We start from the raw sequence: 14,974 nt of genomic DNA on the forward strand, positions 1-14,974 counted from the left end.
TTGTCACTGTGGTTAGTCCTCGCTCAGGCTTTGATCAGTATTGCTTGCTAGTGATACTTTACAATGACACCAGGGACTAGTTTTGTCCGTCTATGAACGCCAATGCCTACTGAGATAATAGCCACGCACATGCTATGCTACAAAGGGTTAATTTATATGGTAATGATATTTTTTTTATTTTTTAAAAGTTAATTTTGATATTAATACATCAAAATAATTTAAAATATATAAATTATATTAAATTTTAGGAAAAATAAAAAAATAATTTTTTTGAAAACACGGTTTGCACGTTCCCGAACAGTTCATAACACTCATCTTTATTTCTGTATTCGGTTTTAAACGTGACGGTGCTTTTTGGTCCTTTTTTAAATCTATGTTACGGTTTGTTTTTTAAAATATTTTTATATTAAAATATATTAAATTAATATTTTTTTTATTTTTAAAAATTATTTTTGAGATCAACACATCAAAACAATTCAAAACATATAAAAAAAATTAAATTTTACCAAAAACAAATATTTTTTTTTGAATTTTTGTTTCCCAAACAGCGCCTAATATTTATTTATTAGATTTTAGTTAAAATATCCATATTACATCTGCGATTTATTTTTTTTTTTTTGTTTTTTAACCACTCTTAGAACTTAACCCAAAATAATAAACTAAAAAACAAATACACTTCCCAAATCCAAGACATGGGGAGCGCCTATTATCACTTTCCCAAAGTTAGATTTTAATTCTTTATCAAGATGCATTAAAAAAAGTTATAACTAAGATTTAACTATAATTTAGCCCATATAGTTTATCAAAATAAATTAATTGATTCCTATCTCATCAGAAATTGTTAAATAAGCCTAGACAAAAGTAGCTTGTCGCTTATCTTTTAAAATTGTCGAAGTGCCCTTTCTCTCGAATATCCAAATCTCAATATCTTAAAAACCTTCACTTCATCTCTTATCTCCATCCACTTCAATGATTCACTTTAATGGTGGATTTTGCGGGAAAAAAAGTGATATTTCTTGCAGAAAAGATATGGTATTGATAATTTCGTAGGAAGGATTTTTTCTTTTCGCTAGTCTAGTTATTCTTAACTTGTTTACTTATGTAATGTTAACGTTGGAATCAAACAGATTTTAAGTTTTATTTATTTGTTTGATTTTATTGTCGGTAAGATTTTATTCTAAATTGAAAAGAAAAAATTGACGAATTAAGTTATTAATATATACAAAACCATAAATATTATTAAATTATTTTTTATATTAGAGTGATTAATTAGACTTTGTATGTTTTTGCGTTTTAAAAATATTTTTTTAAAAATATATTGTTTTACTTCAAATTAATTTGTTTTAGTATTTTTAGATTGTTTTGATATACTAATATTAAAAATTAATTTAAAAAATAATAATATTATTTTAATATATTTTTAAGTAAAAAATATTTTGAAAAACAACAGTTACTATAATACTAAATAGATACTTAATTTATTAATTAACCATATTGGTAATAATGTGATAGTTTTTATAGTTGCCTTCTAAAAAAATAAATTTTAAAAAAACTATGAATTCACCGAAGAATTTTTAATGAAATTTATATAGAACCAAATAATTATTTTATTAATTAAAATGATTGAATAAGTATGCCGGCAAAACACAATCCTCAATATAGAAACAAACTGACTTATAAGCTGTTGTCTCTCTTTGGGTCTGTAGGACCTACGAGACAGTAAGATAGGCTCCTCGCGTCAAAGATTAAACTCTAGTTAACCAACCCAATTCGTTGTCCAACCAAAGTGAATAGAAAGCATATTGGAAACTGAGAAGTGCCATTTACCTAAAAATCTGTCGGTGAACGAGGGAAATATTATTTTTTAAAAAATTATTTTTAATAATAATTTAAAATTAATATTTAAAAACATTAAAAAAATTAATTTAAAATAAAAAAATAAAGTGTTCCTCCCATTAACCTATCCCACTTTCCGTCCCATCAATTAAAATTGACGGATGGTTGGCTTCTTTTATACTAAAATCCAAACAGATATTTTCAAGATTCAAAGCATGCATCTTATGATGTTATCGTAATCTTGGTCTGGAAGGGAAAAGGATTAAGTTAATTATCATGGGAAACAAGTCATTAATCCTCACATAATTAATCAAAAGATAATTAAGACACCACAAGGCCGTGTCACTTCGACAATGTTTCATTGGCTAGCTAGCTTTGGAGGTAGTCCCCATCTTCTCTTTAAGAAGCCTTCGCATTATTTTCCCTGAAGGTGATTTTGGTATGCTGTCCACAAATTGCACCACTCTCACTTTCTTGTAATGAGCAACATTAGAGGCAACAAACTCCATTATATCTTCTTCACTTTCTTTGGCACCTTTGCTCATCACAACACAAGCAGCTGGGATCTCTCCTGCCTCTTCATCTGGCAACCTGCAATCCCGTTAACCTTAATGTAAATTAATGTAACAAATTGATTAATCACCTGTTCCCATTTAACACCAACAGCACCCAATAAATTAGCAATAATGTTGGCTAGCTACTCGTTGACATATACTCACGGCACGACAGCTGCATCTTCAACTGAGGGATGGGTGAGGAGGATAGCCTCTAGCTCAGCAGGAGCTACCTGTCACGCCAAAATTATGGTATTAATTAGCCGCTAGTAGCTGTTAATGTGTGGTGAAATGGCCATGTGCTTAGGTCCCTTTGGCTTGCTCGAATACCAGAAAGCTAGTGGGGAGCCATAAATCCACTTAAGAGTATAAATATAATATATTAATTTGTAATAAAATAAACATAAAAGTAACATAACACGGGGTCTGATTCTTGGATTTACTAACTAAATCTTCCAGCAGCCCAGTTGAACTTCTTTTCGAGCCCGTTTCCACAGTCTCTAATTTTATACTATGATCAGTTTTGGTATAAATTCTTGAATTCGATTCTTGTATAGCTTATTTCAGCAGTCAATTTCTTGGAGAGTCTCAATTCCCCTTGTCGGGCATTGCTTTAAATTATTCTTGCATAACAGATTGTCCAAATAAAGAGAAAAATGAAGCTATTTGATCTTACTTGAAAACCCTTGTACTTGATTAGTTCTTTGATGCGATCCACAATAAAGATATCTCCATCGTTGTCTATGTACCCAATGTCACCAGTGTGCAGCCATCCATCAGCGTCAATGGTCCTGGCGGTCTCCTCCTTGTTGTTGTAGTAACCTGGGAAGTTAGTAAAATCAAGCTAATCATCCCTGACAGTTTAGTTACTTTAGCTCTAATTTCTGACGGGTATCTTCGCGTTTTCGATAAATATACAGTATCTTCGTACCTTGCATTACACACTGGCTTCTTACACAAATTTCACCAGGGGTATTCTCAGGGAGAGATTGACCGTTTTCAGGATTGATGAACTTGATTTCCAAATTTGGAAGGAGGAATCCTACTGAGTTTTTCTTTGCAATGCCATGGCCTTTACTAGGATCCCCATGAGTGAGTGTGATGCAGCTGTGCTCTGTCAGTCCATATGCCTTACGAAAAACAGGTTTAGTAGCAAATTTGAACATGACTTTTTTTTTTTGAATTTTTGATGAGATAATAACTATGAATCACAGGCAGAACATTTCTTGGAAACAAACCATTCAACAATGATGACTAATTCACAACAACGTGGTAAAATTATACTCACCTCTTGAACCTGGACGCCAGGGAACTTGTTTTCGAAGGCTGTGAGCAGCTCCGGGGCGAGTGGAGCTGCTGCGGTCATAATAGCCTTGAGTTTGAGCTTGCTGAGATCAAATTCATCCACTATAGGGTTCTTAACCAAGGCTAAAATTATTGGTGGCACAATTGGTGCAAAACTGACCTCTTGTGTGATCAATGCATTCAGAAATGTCCTGAGCTCAAACCTACCCATCACCACTACTTTCCCCTTGTTCCTAAGGGTGGCACAACATATTCCAGTGATACCATATATGTGAAAGAATGGAATTAGGCCTAGTGTGGCAACCTGACCCACCATTTCTGGTCCTACACTGAAGAGACTGGAGCACAAATTAGCCACCAGATTCCGATGGGTTAGCATTACACCCTTTGACATCCCTGTGGTGCCTGATGAGAATGGAAGTGCACATAGATCACTCTGGAGGACTTCCTCATAAGCAAGTGTATCGCCTGCACGGTCAGCTGCATCAAGCAGTTCATTCCAATTCACGGCAGTGCTAATGCATACTTCACCCAGTACGATTACAGGTAGCCCTAGACCCTTCACCTGTATTCACAAGACAGTGAAGACACCTTTAAATCGAACCTGAATTCATCACATTACTAATTATAAGACAATTATTTCTACAGAAATTATTATCAGACTATCCAATTACCTTTCCATAATTAAGGTCATTTGTGACAATAAGCTTAGCATCTGCAGCCTCCGCCTGCTTCTTAAGTTCTGATTCATGTGCAGTAGGATTAGCACCCGAAAACACACCGCCAGCAGCCATTATTCCTAGTGCTACAATGCCATACTCAGCAACATTTGGGAGAGCTACAACCACCACATGTCCTTTTCTTAGGCCGAGAGACCTCAAGGCCTTAGCGAACCTCCTAGTGTCTCTAACTACCTCAGCGTAAGTAAACGTCTTTCCTGTCGCAGCCTCCACAAATGCTACCTTGTCAGCATACAATTCAGCATCTTGGAGCACAAAATCAGGGAGTGTGATGTCTGGCACCACAACCGCCGGATGTCGGCTTCGGAAAATGTGCTCCTCTTGCGCTGAGCATGGAATGGGAGTTCCCATGGTGGATATGAGACAGTGAAGAAGGGCAGCAGAATTAAGCTGTGTTTTAAAGGAAGGTGAAATCGTAAAAAACTTCTTGTGGTCATGTCTTGTGCATGGAATTAGAGAGTAATTAAGAGACAGGTGAGAGTATGAGATTGACATGGACTTAGGTTGGTATGTGTTTGTTGAGTCATGTCAAGATCACAGGCATGCAATAAAATCTACTTTCAGCATGCTGATTTTTTTGCGAAGGAACTGTAGGATTTTGCATTAATGAACACAACATAATGTCCATACGCAAAAATACTTCAAAGAATCTAATTCTTGGATTTAAAATATTTTGAGCACCATGCCAAGCTCCTTCCTTTTAAGCTAAGAAGAACGGAGACATGCAAAGTTACATGAATTTTTGCTTTCCTTTAATTTCTTCTGAAGCCAGCTTTAATTATCCTAACAAGAAGAGGCCAGCCTTAATTGTTACTAAGAATAACAAACAAAAATCAGACTAATTAGGCGTGCATTTGTGAACTAATTAAGATATATCAACCGTAAGTGGAGGAGTGCTAGGGGCACTCGATTGATCGGCCGCTCTGTGACACCCGCCCCATATATTAGCCACATACTCTTGAGAAACACGAAGCCAACCCACGACTTATTATTCCCGATTCCCATTCCTAGTTTCTCAACCACGGTATAAACAGTCCCACCCCACCTCTTGCCTTGGACTCCATTTTGCACAATTCGATCGTTATCACCCTTACGACTGAGCATCAGTTCAGTTTGATTTGGAAAAAAAAATACTCAACTAGATATAATATACTTTTTAAGAATCTTTACCCAAATTAAATTGAATAATTTTACTTTATTTGTGTGGATGATAAAGATTTATTGGTGATTTGAAAGAAAAGGCGAAACCTTAGCATAGCATATTGACCAGAATCAGGGCACAACATATTTTGGGCATTTTCGTTGCTATTTGCAATTGTTGGATCTTGAAATTGAGAGTATACTTGCAAGATTGAATAGTTACAATTTGTAAGAAATCAATATCGGCAAGTTGTTCAAGAAACAAATTGAATTGCTGAAGGGGTTAAGGGTTCAGCTTAATTCTAATATAGCAATAAACAGACTTTGGTCTTGTTTGACATTGCCATCTGTGTTTTTTGAAAATTTTTAATTTTTTTAGCTTTAAATTAATTTATTTTGATTTTTTTGGATTGTTTTGATATTAAAATTAATTTTTTTTAAACTAAAACTAAAAATATTATTATAATATAAGTAATTTTTTTTTTAGAAAAACTTATACTACAATTATATTACAACAAAAGGTTGATGCTTTGGACAAGGTGCTGAATAAGAGGATCGCTGTTCTTGAACTTGAGAACTAGATGAGCATCTGGATCGTTTTATTGAAAACGAAGATGCAACAAATCTTTATTTCTAAGTGGTTCACGGAAAAAATTGTCAGACTGAAGGGAGGCTATGGAATTTTAATCAAGTAGGACATTCAATGGTTCGTTACATAAAGCATTGGCTGAAGAAAACTGATACCGCAGAAATCATCAAGAAGAGCTCTGTTGGGAATTCCGACGGGTGATGTACTGATATTTGCTCATAGGAGGCTTAAGCACACTGATACAATATTTACGTGGTTCGGTAAAACCGCCTACATCCACGGGAGAGTCAATATTATTAGAGATAGATAGAGAACGGGTTACAACACACATGGAGGAGGAGACTCACTTCACTCAAACTCAGCTTCCATTGCTCTCACACACTGCTGCACAAGGCAGCAGGGCTGCTGCCCTTGGCAGCTACTCCCTCTTTCTCTCCTCACGTATCTCTCTCTTGTTCTCTTCAATCCTCTCTACTTTGCTCTCTTTCTCAATGCTCTTTTATAGGCAACAATTGTGTCTTCTCAACAATGGCTGCACATGGGTTGATACATTTGTCAATGGTGGGTGCAACTACCATTGACAAATGATAACCCTACTCCTTAGGGTAGGTTGCCCAATAATGACAAATCCTAACAATCACCCCCTTTGACATTTATATGGGCAATTGTCCTCTTGCTTCTTCAGCACAGGCTTGCATCTTGCAGCTCTTCCAAGCTTACCATTCTGAGAGCGTCTGTGGCCGAGTTTACAGGTACTCGCTAAACCTTTCAATCACCAGAGTTACCAAAGCACACCTTTTCTCACACAAAAGGATCACTACAACCAGATGGTCTGCCACTTCACATCTGAAGAGTGTTAACGCTTGTCTCTGGAACACAACATTCCCCTTTGAGCGTATCAACCATGCTCGGTCCGGAATGATTCATCAAGCCTTACATCAAGGCTTACAACACCCCCTCAAAAGGAAATTTCTATTTCCAAGTGCGACAGTCATTATCTGAGTATCTCAATATGATCACGAGCTCACCACTCTTCCAAGAGTCTACTCATCCAGGAGTTGCGCCTGCCCTCTGTTCCACCCTAGGAACCACGCCTTACTTCTCCGTGAGTCTCTCGCTTTTAGTCGTAAGAGTCCAGGTAGCTCTCCACCTTCACCTATGGGGGCAGCCCATTAAAGGTTGATCCATATATGTCTTCATACTCTGAGTATTACAATGCCATTACCGAGCTCACCACCTTGACAAGAGTCAACTCGTTCCCGGAACCTGCGCATGCCCTTCTGCTTCTTCATAGCAGCCGTGTCTTAATGCTCCACAAGTCACACACTTATTGTCCAAGGCAAATGTCTTCTAGCTCATTGATCTTTAGCATGGGGGCAATATCCATGAAAGTCAATCCTGCATTTGTCTTCATACTCATCATAGCCATTTCATTGGCTATACACCTGTCCACTCATATCTAGCCATCACATTGGCTCTGGGGTTGTTCTGAACTGGGCTCATATCGTGGCCCACACACCTTCTCCTTAGGTGTCTCCGCTTGTTGTCATACGGCGGTCTGAAATGGGGCTCCTATCACGGCCCACACACCTTCTCTCTAAGGTGTCTTCGCCCGTTGTTATGGGGCGGTCGCATCCTCCTTCAGCTGAGATGCTTCAAAGTGGCTCCAAAAAAGTCTCTACCACCATGTGCACTATGGGAGAGATTACTGCCACTAACTACATAGAAAGAGAAAGTTGCGGTATACTCCTCGCAATCCTCCACCTCGATTTCTATGTTTTGAGCTTTTGTGCCTTTCTACTTGACAGCTCCACCTACACCAACTCTTTTTTGGTGTCTTCGCCTTTCATCATAGGCGGTTGCCTTGTATCACATGCATTTGCACCCCCTCAATTAGGTGCCTCTGCAACAGCTCTCTTTCCATCCTTGCATGCATTGGAAAGGTCTTCGCCTGTTGTCTTCATCAAGAGCATAAGAGACTTCCTGTTGTACAAACTTTAACAGTATATGCTCTGAGCTTTATCTGGGAACTCTTCTTCTCCTTGCACCTGTTGTCTCATTACAGTACCTCATTGGATCCTATGAGTACTCCTGCACAATCTTTGTGTGCCCTCGTGCAATTTATGTTCTCCAGATTTCTGCCTATTCCTTGCTTATGTTTGACAGCAGCTCATCCTGTCATAACATCTGTCCAAGTCAAAATAGGGTGCCAATCTTTATCCCTTGCTGTATTTCTCTTCCATTATTAGGGTCTTCATCAATTCTCCCCTCGAGAAATCACAGTCACCGAATCTAACTTCTTTGGAGAAATCACCACTTCATCAAATCCTTGATCATACGGAACCCAATTGTTCCCTTGTGCCGTCATCCTGCTAGGCTTCAATTGTTTCATTACAAACTGCTATATATACGAAAATAGTACCGTATGGATAATCCTTCCACTAAGCAAGTTCCCAGGAAAGATTGGAGGGGTCACACTAGTCCCGCTTAAAACCCAATCTCCTAGACAGAACTTCTCAGGCCATATCTATCCATCGTACTGTCTTTCCGTATATACAACCATTTGCTAGCTTTGTCCCGGCTTTCCTTTACAAGTGATCTGGAATATACTGGTTTAATACATGATTTCTCAGCATCTGGCGAGACTACCAGTTCTTAAATTCGTCAAGATTGGTCTTCGTCAATTTCCACTCTTCACCTCAAATTATCCACATGATCGGGTGTCCAGAGTGTCCCAATTTTGCCTTCCCTCAAGGCAATTAAAATTCTCCCCACTTAGCAGTTTTAGCACATGTAATTGGGTAAACATGTGCACCTTCTTCTTCTTCTCTTCAACGACCACCATGATGACCTTCAGATGCCTCCTGATCGGACAATCTCTCTTTAATAATTCACCACCACCACTTTCGGTCTCCAATATCAACGATCGGACCATACCATTGCATCCGGAACGATCAAATTAGCTGGAAACAAGTTTGAAATCATCCAAATCGCATTTCAGACGGCCAAGATTTGATCAAAACAATTCTGGCCTGATCAACGGCTCAGATTCAATCTCAGATCCGGTTGCACGTAGGATCAGCTACACTGGATCCTGTCCCTCGGCTCGGAGGCTCGGCTCGGCTTCAATTCAGCTCGGCTCACTCGGCTCGCGGCGGGTGACGTGGCAGGTGGGTCCCACTTTGCTGACGTGGTTGCTGACTGGTCGCTGACATGGCATGCTGACTGTGCATGCTGATGTCATAATTACGTCATGCTGATGTCATCCTTATCCGGGTCTAGCACGTGGGTCGGGTCGTCTGGTATTCGCGTCGGGTCGGCTCATCCGGGTGAAGAAGACGCGTGTGACGCGTGGCGCGCGTTTGTGCGCGTGGGCAGTGTCCGACGTCCGATTTCGACGCGGTTTTCAACAGTGGCTTCGTCTCTTCCTCCTCTACACAGTGGTATGGTCAAAACAGAATTTTGACAACTTTCATTTTTGAGCAAAAATCAAACACCCCTTTAAACCATGTGCTCTGATACCAATTGTTGGGAATTCCGACGGGTGATGTACTGATATTTGCTCATAGGAGGCTTAAGCACACTGACACAATATTTACGTGGTTCGGCAAAACCGCCTACATCCACGGGAGAGTCAATATTATTAGAGATAGATAGAGAAAGGGTTACAACACACATGGAGGAGGAGGCTCACTTCACTCAAACTCAGCTTCCATTGCTCTCACACACTGCTGCACAAGGCAGCAGGGCTGCTGCCTTTGGCAGCTACTCCCTCTTTCTCTCCTCACGTATCTCTCTCTTGTTCTCTTCAATCCTCTCTACTTTGCTCTCTTTCTCAATGCTCTTTTATAGGCAACAATTGTGTCTTCTCAATAATGGCTGCACATGGGTTGATACATTTGTCAATGGTGGGTGCAACTACCATTGACAAATGATAACCCTACTCCTTAAGGTAGGTTGCCCAATAATGACAAATCCTAACAAGCTCTTCATCAATGCCTTGCAAAGATCACAGTCAAATTGATGATCTTGAAATTTGAACTTTAATTTCACAACTGGATCATTACAATACATACTTGGATACAGATCTCATTTTGGAAGGTTGCGTTATTGCCACGATGTTTGAGGGAGAAATCCGATTGCTGGACTCTCATCTCGAAGAGACTATATTGAGAAAGATATCAGCAAAACGATTGACTATTTGAAGCAGTGGGTGTAAAAGAAGACGATTGACAGTGGAGATACAGAGGAGTATGTGTCGAATTTTTTTAGTTTGTTCACAATTCAACATTTCACTTCTGATTCTCCATAAATTGTTGGCTTTCTTGGTTTATGACTTTTTTATATATGGATTTTAGAATTCAGTGATCTTTTCCATGTTTACAGAATAAGAGATGAGAGGAAAAGGGAAGGCATGAGCAGCTCACAGAGTTCGATCACGAGGAAAAACATCTCTGTGCATGTTGTAGATAATGATTCTGATTATCCGATAGTCCACTGCTTACAACTGATCTTGATTGGAAAGATGAGGGATTTTGAAATGAAAGTTAAAGCGGTCACACAAGGAAATGAAGCATTGGATCTTATTCGCAAAGGAGCTTCTTTTGATCTCGTTATCATGGACATGGATATGTCCACAAATGGGTTTGAGGTATGTTTCTTCGCATTGATCCTGTGGAGTATAATTATAACCATAAAAGAAGGCAAGGGCTGTGTGCATGTTCCAGAAAGGCATTTTTCATAATTTACTGGTAATATTTGTTTCATTTTTGATATGTTTTGATGGAGTAAGATGACAGGAACAAAAGAAACTTGATTTATCAATATTGATATTGGCCTGCTTACAGGAGATAGTAGTGTTTGTTGACATGATTTTAAGGCCAACTTATTTGTTCAAGCGCAAAAATGGTATTCATAGAAAAGTAATCGCGATTTGCTTGATAGTTTTAGCCTCCGCGATGGACATGAACTAATATATGGGTATACTTCTTAAATCACCATTTTATGATAGGCAACAAGGGAGCTATGAGCCTTGGGTGTGAAGAGCAGCATTATTGGCGTAATCTCTTCTACTTCTGAAACTCAGCAACAAGCTTTCATGGAAGCAGGCCTAGAGGGGTGCTTTGAAAAGACATTGAAGGCTGATGTAATTGCTTCTTTTCTCTCGTAGCTAGTAAACAAAATGATCAGCAATTTGAAGCAAAGAGGCAATCGATTAATAAGCTTTACAGCATAAGTTTTTTTGGATCCAATTGGTTCATGTTATGCTTTCTTATAGTTTCAGAGATATGAACACTAGACAAAGTTTCTTACCGGATACACTATGAAGTTAAATGAGTTATAGAGCCAATTTTTCTTAGAGAATGACAAACTTCAAGCTAAACTGGCTAGCTTGGGAAGTGGTATGCTGCACTAGCTTGTAAAGTGCTGAAAATTTTATGTTACTTTCCTGTCTTTTCTGATGTCAACCATTCTGCCGGCGATGTGTTAAATTCTTGGATTTGATTACACCAGATTTAGGTAAATGAGTACAATGTACATTTGTTTTCCCATGACAATAGGTACTACATAGCAGACTAGCTATCAGTATGATGCATGTGCTATATTTTTCTTACAGGTTCTCCTTTTTTCTTTTAATTATTCCGCTCATTGTTTTAGATTTGCAAAATCAGCCAATTTTTCTTACAGGAGAATCTAGTTTCTATATCTATTGACTTCTGAATGGCTACGCAAAGTTTTTTCATGACAAAAAGGAATTGATAGTAAAAGTTACGTTGTCATTGCTAAGAATTGGATGATTTCTCTGCAGCAGAAAGAGCATCTAGTTTCGACATCAAGGGAACCACATACAGAAAAATTAGAAGGAAGGCTTCTTTCTGGCAGCTTTTGCAGAAGCAGCAGGTGTTGGACTTTATCCATCTTGGCATTCTTCCCATCCCTTGCGTCCCTTCTGTGTCTAGCAGGTATTTATGGGGAGGCATCATGTGAGGTGGAGTCAATTTCAAGAAAAGTCAACCGATCCTTGAAAGATCAACGGGTTTCGAGGGTTTGGACTCTGACCTAAATAGACAGTTTCTTTCCATCATATTTCTTACCGGTCTTATTTTCAATATCTTGCATCTCCCCAGGAATCACTTCCGCAACAGCTTTTAAGTAATGGTTTCCAGCTTCTTTATGGAATTCATCCTGGTTTCCAAGTACAGCTGCAGAAACACATCCATTCCACCTCCACAATAAAACTGAAAAAAATCACACAGTGCTGTGTGTGAGAGAGAGAGGAGCAGGGAGGGCACAGGGAATAGTATAGTGGCTTTTATAAAATTTACCTTCTCCATTTCTCTGTTCTGAGCTTTGTTGGTTTAGCAATTGAGTTGCCCTTCACATAAAATGCTCATTTATGTTCTTTAGCTTCATTGATGATCTTATTTTGCATCTACTTTCCTCAACTCTCCTTTTCCACAAGGTTGAGACAATTTTGGAACTATAATTATCGAATCCAGCTGTTCAGGTCTAATTCATCCATACGAAAATCAAGAAACCGTTAATTCATCAATGGCTGAACAAGATAACACTAAAATTGATGGAGAAATTCAGAATCTTGTTAAAAAACTGGATGAAGGCAAGATTTAGAGAAAATCTTACAAAGTTTTGCATATGAAACACTAACTAGATAGAGTGGGAAAAAAAAAAACGAGTGTTAGGCGGTAACTGATTTTGAATATGATGAAATAGATAGGAACCGAATAAAGTTGATCCTTCTAATTGTAAGGCCATTTTGGTTTAGTCTTGAAGCATAAACATGTAAATATATATGTTAAGCAACAGAGCAGTTAAGAGTCAGATTGAAGGTGTCACTTCTGAGTCTGACCAGCAAGCTTTCATCGATGCCGGCCTAGACACAATCCAGAAGTTGGCCTCTATGACCTTCCTTCATCGCTTCTTGTTTTTAGATATGAACTCTGGATAAAGTGTCTTACTAGCTATGCTATGATGCTCGGAACAAAGTGTATGAGTCAAAGGAATACGAAGACCTGACAAAGGACAATGTTTATGGATCTAACTAGTCCATGTTTATGGCTTTTCACAGCAACCGACCAAAACTATTATAAAAGCCTTGGGGGCTATTTTACTTACAAATGTGGTATGAACATAAACGAAGTGTAAAGCCAATTTCACTTGCAGGATACAGGGATCAAGTCTCGAGACTCGATCGAGCTCTTTTCGATTCTTCCTTTTGTTTGTTGGTTCTGGTCGGGGGACAGAAGAAATGCAGACTGCTAGGAGATTTGAAGTCTTGCTGTTGGCTCATTGCCTATAATACAATTGGGCTCTCATCCCGTTAGACAGCACAGCCCCAGCCTGTCATTGAAACTAACTTTGCCCCCAAAATTCAAAGAAGGAAGAAATTAAGTTACAGTTAACCAAACCAATACACTCTATTCACGACACCTGCCATTTATCTTTAGCCATATGTCATTATTTTCCTACCTCAATAAATCACTCACCTGTAAACTTAACAAATTCTCCATAACCGCCATTTAGAGACCACATTTTGCCGCTCAACTCTCTCTCTCTCTCTCTCTCTCTCGCTCTCTCGCACACACACACACAGAACTCATTCAGTATTTTCCTTCTCGTCCTCCCTCCTTCCCTCCCAGAAAGAAAAGCTTTAAAGCAAGAAACTAATTCATCAATGGCAGACAAAGATCAGACCCCAATTGATCAAGACAGGGTGAATTTCATTCTACCCATGCTTTCTGATTCAGAAGTGATGGATACAGATCACCATAAGTCTAGTCTTCAAGGGGGCTTTGAGCACCAGATGGATACTTCTCTTGGGATTTCAGCGGATGGCTTTCTTGGTTCTTTGAGTCCCTTGCATGAGAAAATGGAGCGAGCCAAGGGTGGTTTACTAGAAGGGGCCAGGTAGTTCTTTGGGTATCTTGAATATTGTCCAATAGTTGCACATTCTTAAGAGTGCAGTAATTAAGTTGCATAAAAAATAACAGGCAATTTTCAGTGATTGTCAAAGAAGCCCTATCTGTGCTGGAAAAGTTTTGCCCAAGTACTTCACCATCAAATTTAATTGATATTGATGAATCCGATAATAAAGAATACAATGGCACTGGATCTGATCTTTCTGGAGATCAAGGGAAGGGAGGACCTACGCCTAGTAAGAAGCGTGCTAAAGGAGAGACAGACGAGTTTGTGATAATAATTTCTAGCTGCTTTGTTTAAGTTCTTAATCATATTTTAGCTCCTTTTTTTAGTATTTTTTTTGTAGAGTATAGAAATTCATTAACTGATTTCACTTTGATAAAAAAAAAAGACTATATGAAATTTAAAAATGTTTTATCTTGTTTCATGTTCACAGGCCGAGAAAAAGGCAGAAATTAGAGCCTGGAGAAGCCATGGGTAGCTCACAGAGTTCAAGTATCACCAGCAACAATTTTTCTTCTCTGAAAAAGAAGGGAACTAACCCTGAAGTTGAGTCTCTAATTACAATACTTCGTCGTTCCCTTGAACTCCTTAAACAACAGGACAAAAGTATGGATGACATGAAGGTAACAACCAACCATGATATAGAAGCGAATAGTATCCGGAAGTTGTTAAATAATGGCTTACAACCTGGTACTGGAAGGAGCAAGCTTGCAGAAGAGGCAGACATTCGTCATGCCAAGCAGTGGATGAAAGAAGTGGATTTAGAGTCTGAAGAAGAGTATGTATTGAAAATTATTGTTCTGGTTCTTAATAAATCTACATGTTCACTTGTGATCCCAAGGCCATGTTCTATAAATTGTTGCCTATAT

At 38.5% G+C, this 14,974-nt stretch overlaps 1 protein-coding gene and 1 long non-coding RNA gene across 3 annotated transcripts; one reads left to right on the plus strand and one right to left on the minus strand.

The window, feature by feature from the left end:
• Nucleotides 1-2,082: 2,082 nt before the first annotated feature.
• LOC133687059 (4-coumarate--CoA ligase-like 1) lies at nt 2,083-4,797 on the minus strand. The gene is made up of 6 exons (XM_062107013.1): nt 4,370-4,797; nt 3,679-4,260; nt 3,322-3,520; nt 3,067-3,212; nt 2,556-2,623; nt 2,083-2,427 (listed from the first exon to the last, which is right to left on the minus strand). The coding sequence occupies exons 1-6, from the start codon at nt 4,784-4,786 to the stop codon at nt 2,202-2,204; spliced, it is 1,638 nt and encodes a 545-aa protein (XP_061962997.1). The 5' UTR covers nt 4,787-4,797; the 3' UTR covers nt 2,083-2,201.
• Nucleotides 4,798-10,067: 5,270 nt separating this feature from the next.
• On the plus strand, nt 10,068-12,610 carry LOC133683332 (uncharacterized). 2 transcript variants are annotated; one of them, XR_009836894.1, is made up of 3 exons: nt 10,068-10,415; nt 10,551-10,815; nt 11,176-12,610. It is a non-coding gene; the product is annotated as an uncharacterized LOC133683332 (long non-coding RNA). The 2 variants fall into 2 exon arrangements; XR_009836888.1 differs by having other exon boundaries at nt 10,551-12,610.
• Nucleotides 12,611-14,974: the final 2,364 nt, after the last annotated feature.

This window comes from Populus nigra, chromosome 1 (assembly GCF_951802175.1).
Source record: "Populus nigra chromosome 1, ddPopNigr1.1, whole genome shotgun sequence".
Classification (NCBI taxonomy): Eukaryota; Viridiplantae; Streptophyta; class Magnoliopsida; order Malpighiales; family Salicaceae; genus Populus; species Populus nigra.

Bases quoted from the DNA above. Each gene is read 5' to 3' on its own strand.
- LOC133687059 (XM_062107013.1), bottom strand. From the start codon at position 4,786: ATGGGAACTCCCATTCCATGCTCAGCGCAAGAGGAGCACATTTTCCGA. The intron at 4,261-4,369 runs GTAATTGGATAG...TTGTGAATACAG, and splicing joins ATGACCTTAATTATGGAAAG to GTGAAGGGTCTAGGGCTACC. The intron at 3,213-3,321 runs GTACGAAGATAC...CTAACTTCCCAG, and splicing joins AAGCCAGTGTGTAATGCAAG to GTTACTACAACAACAAGGAG.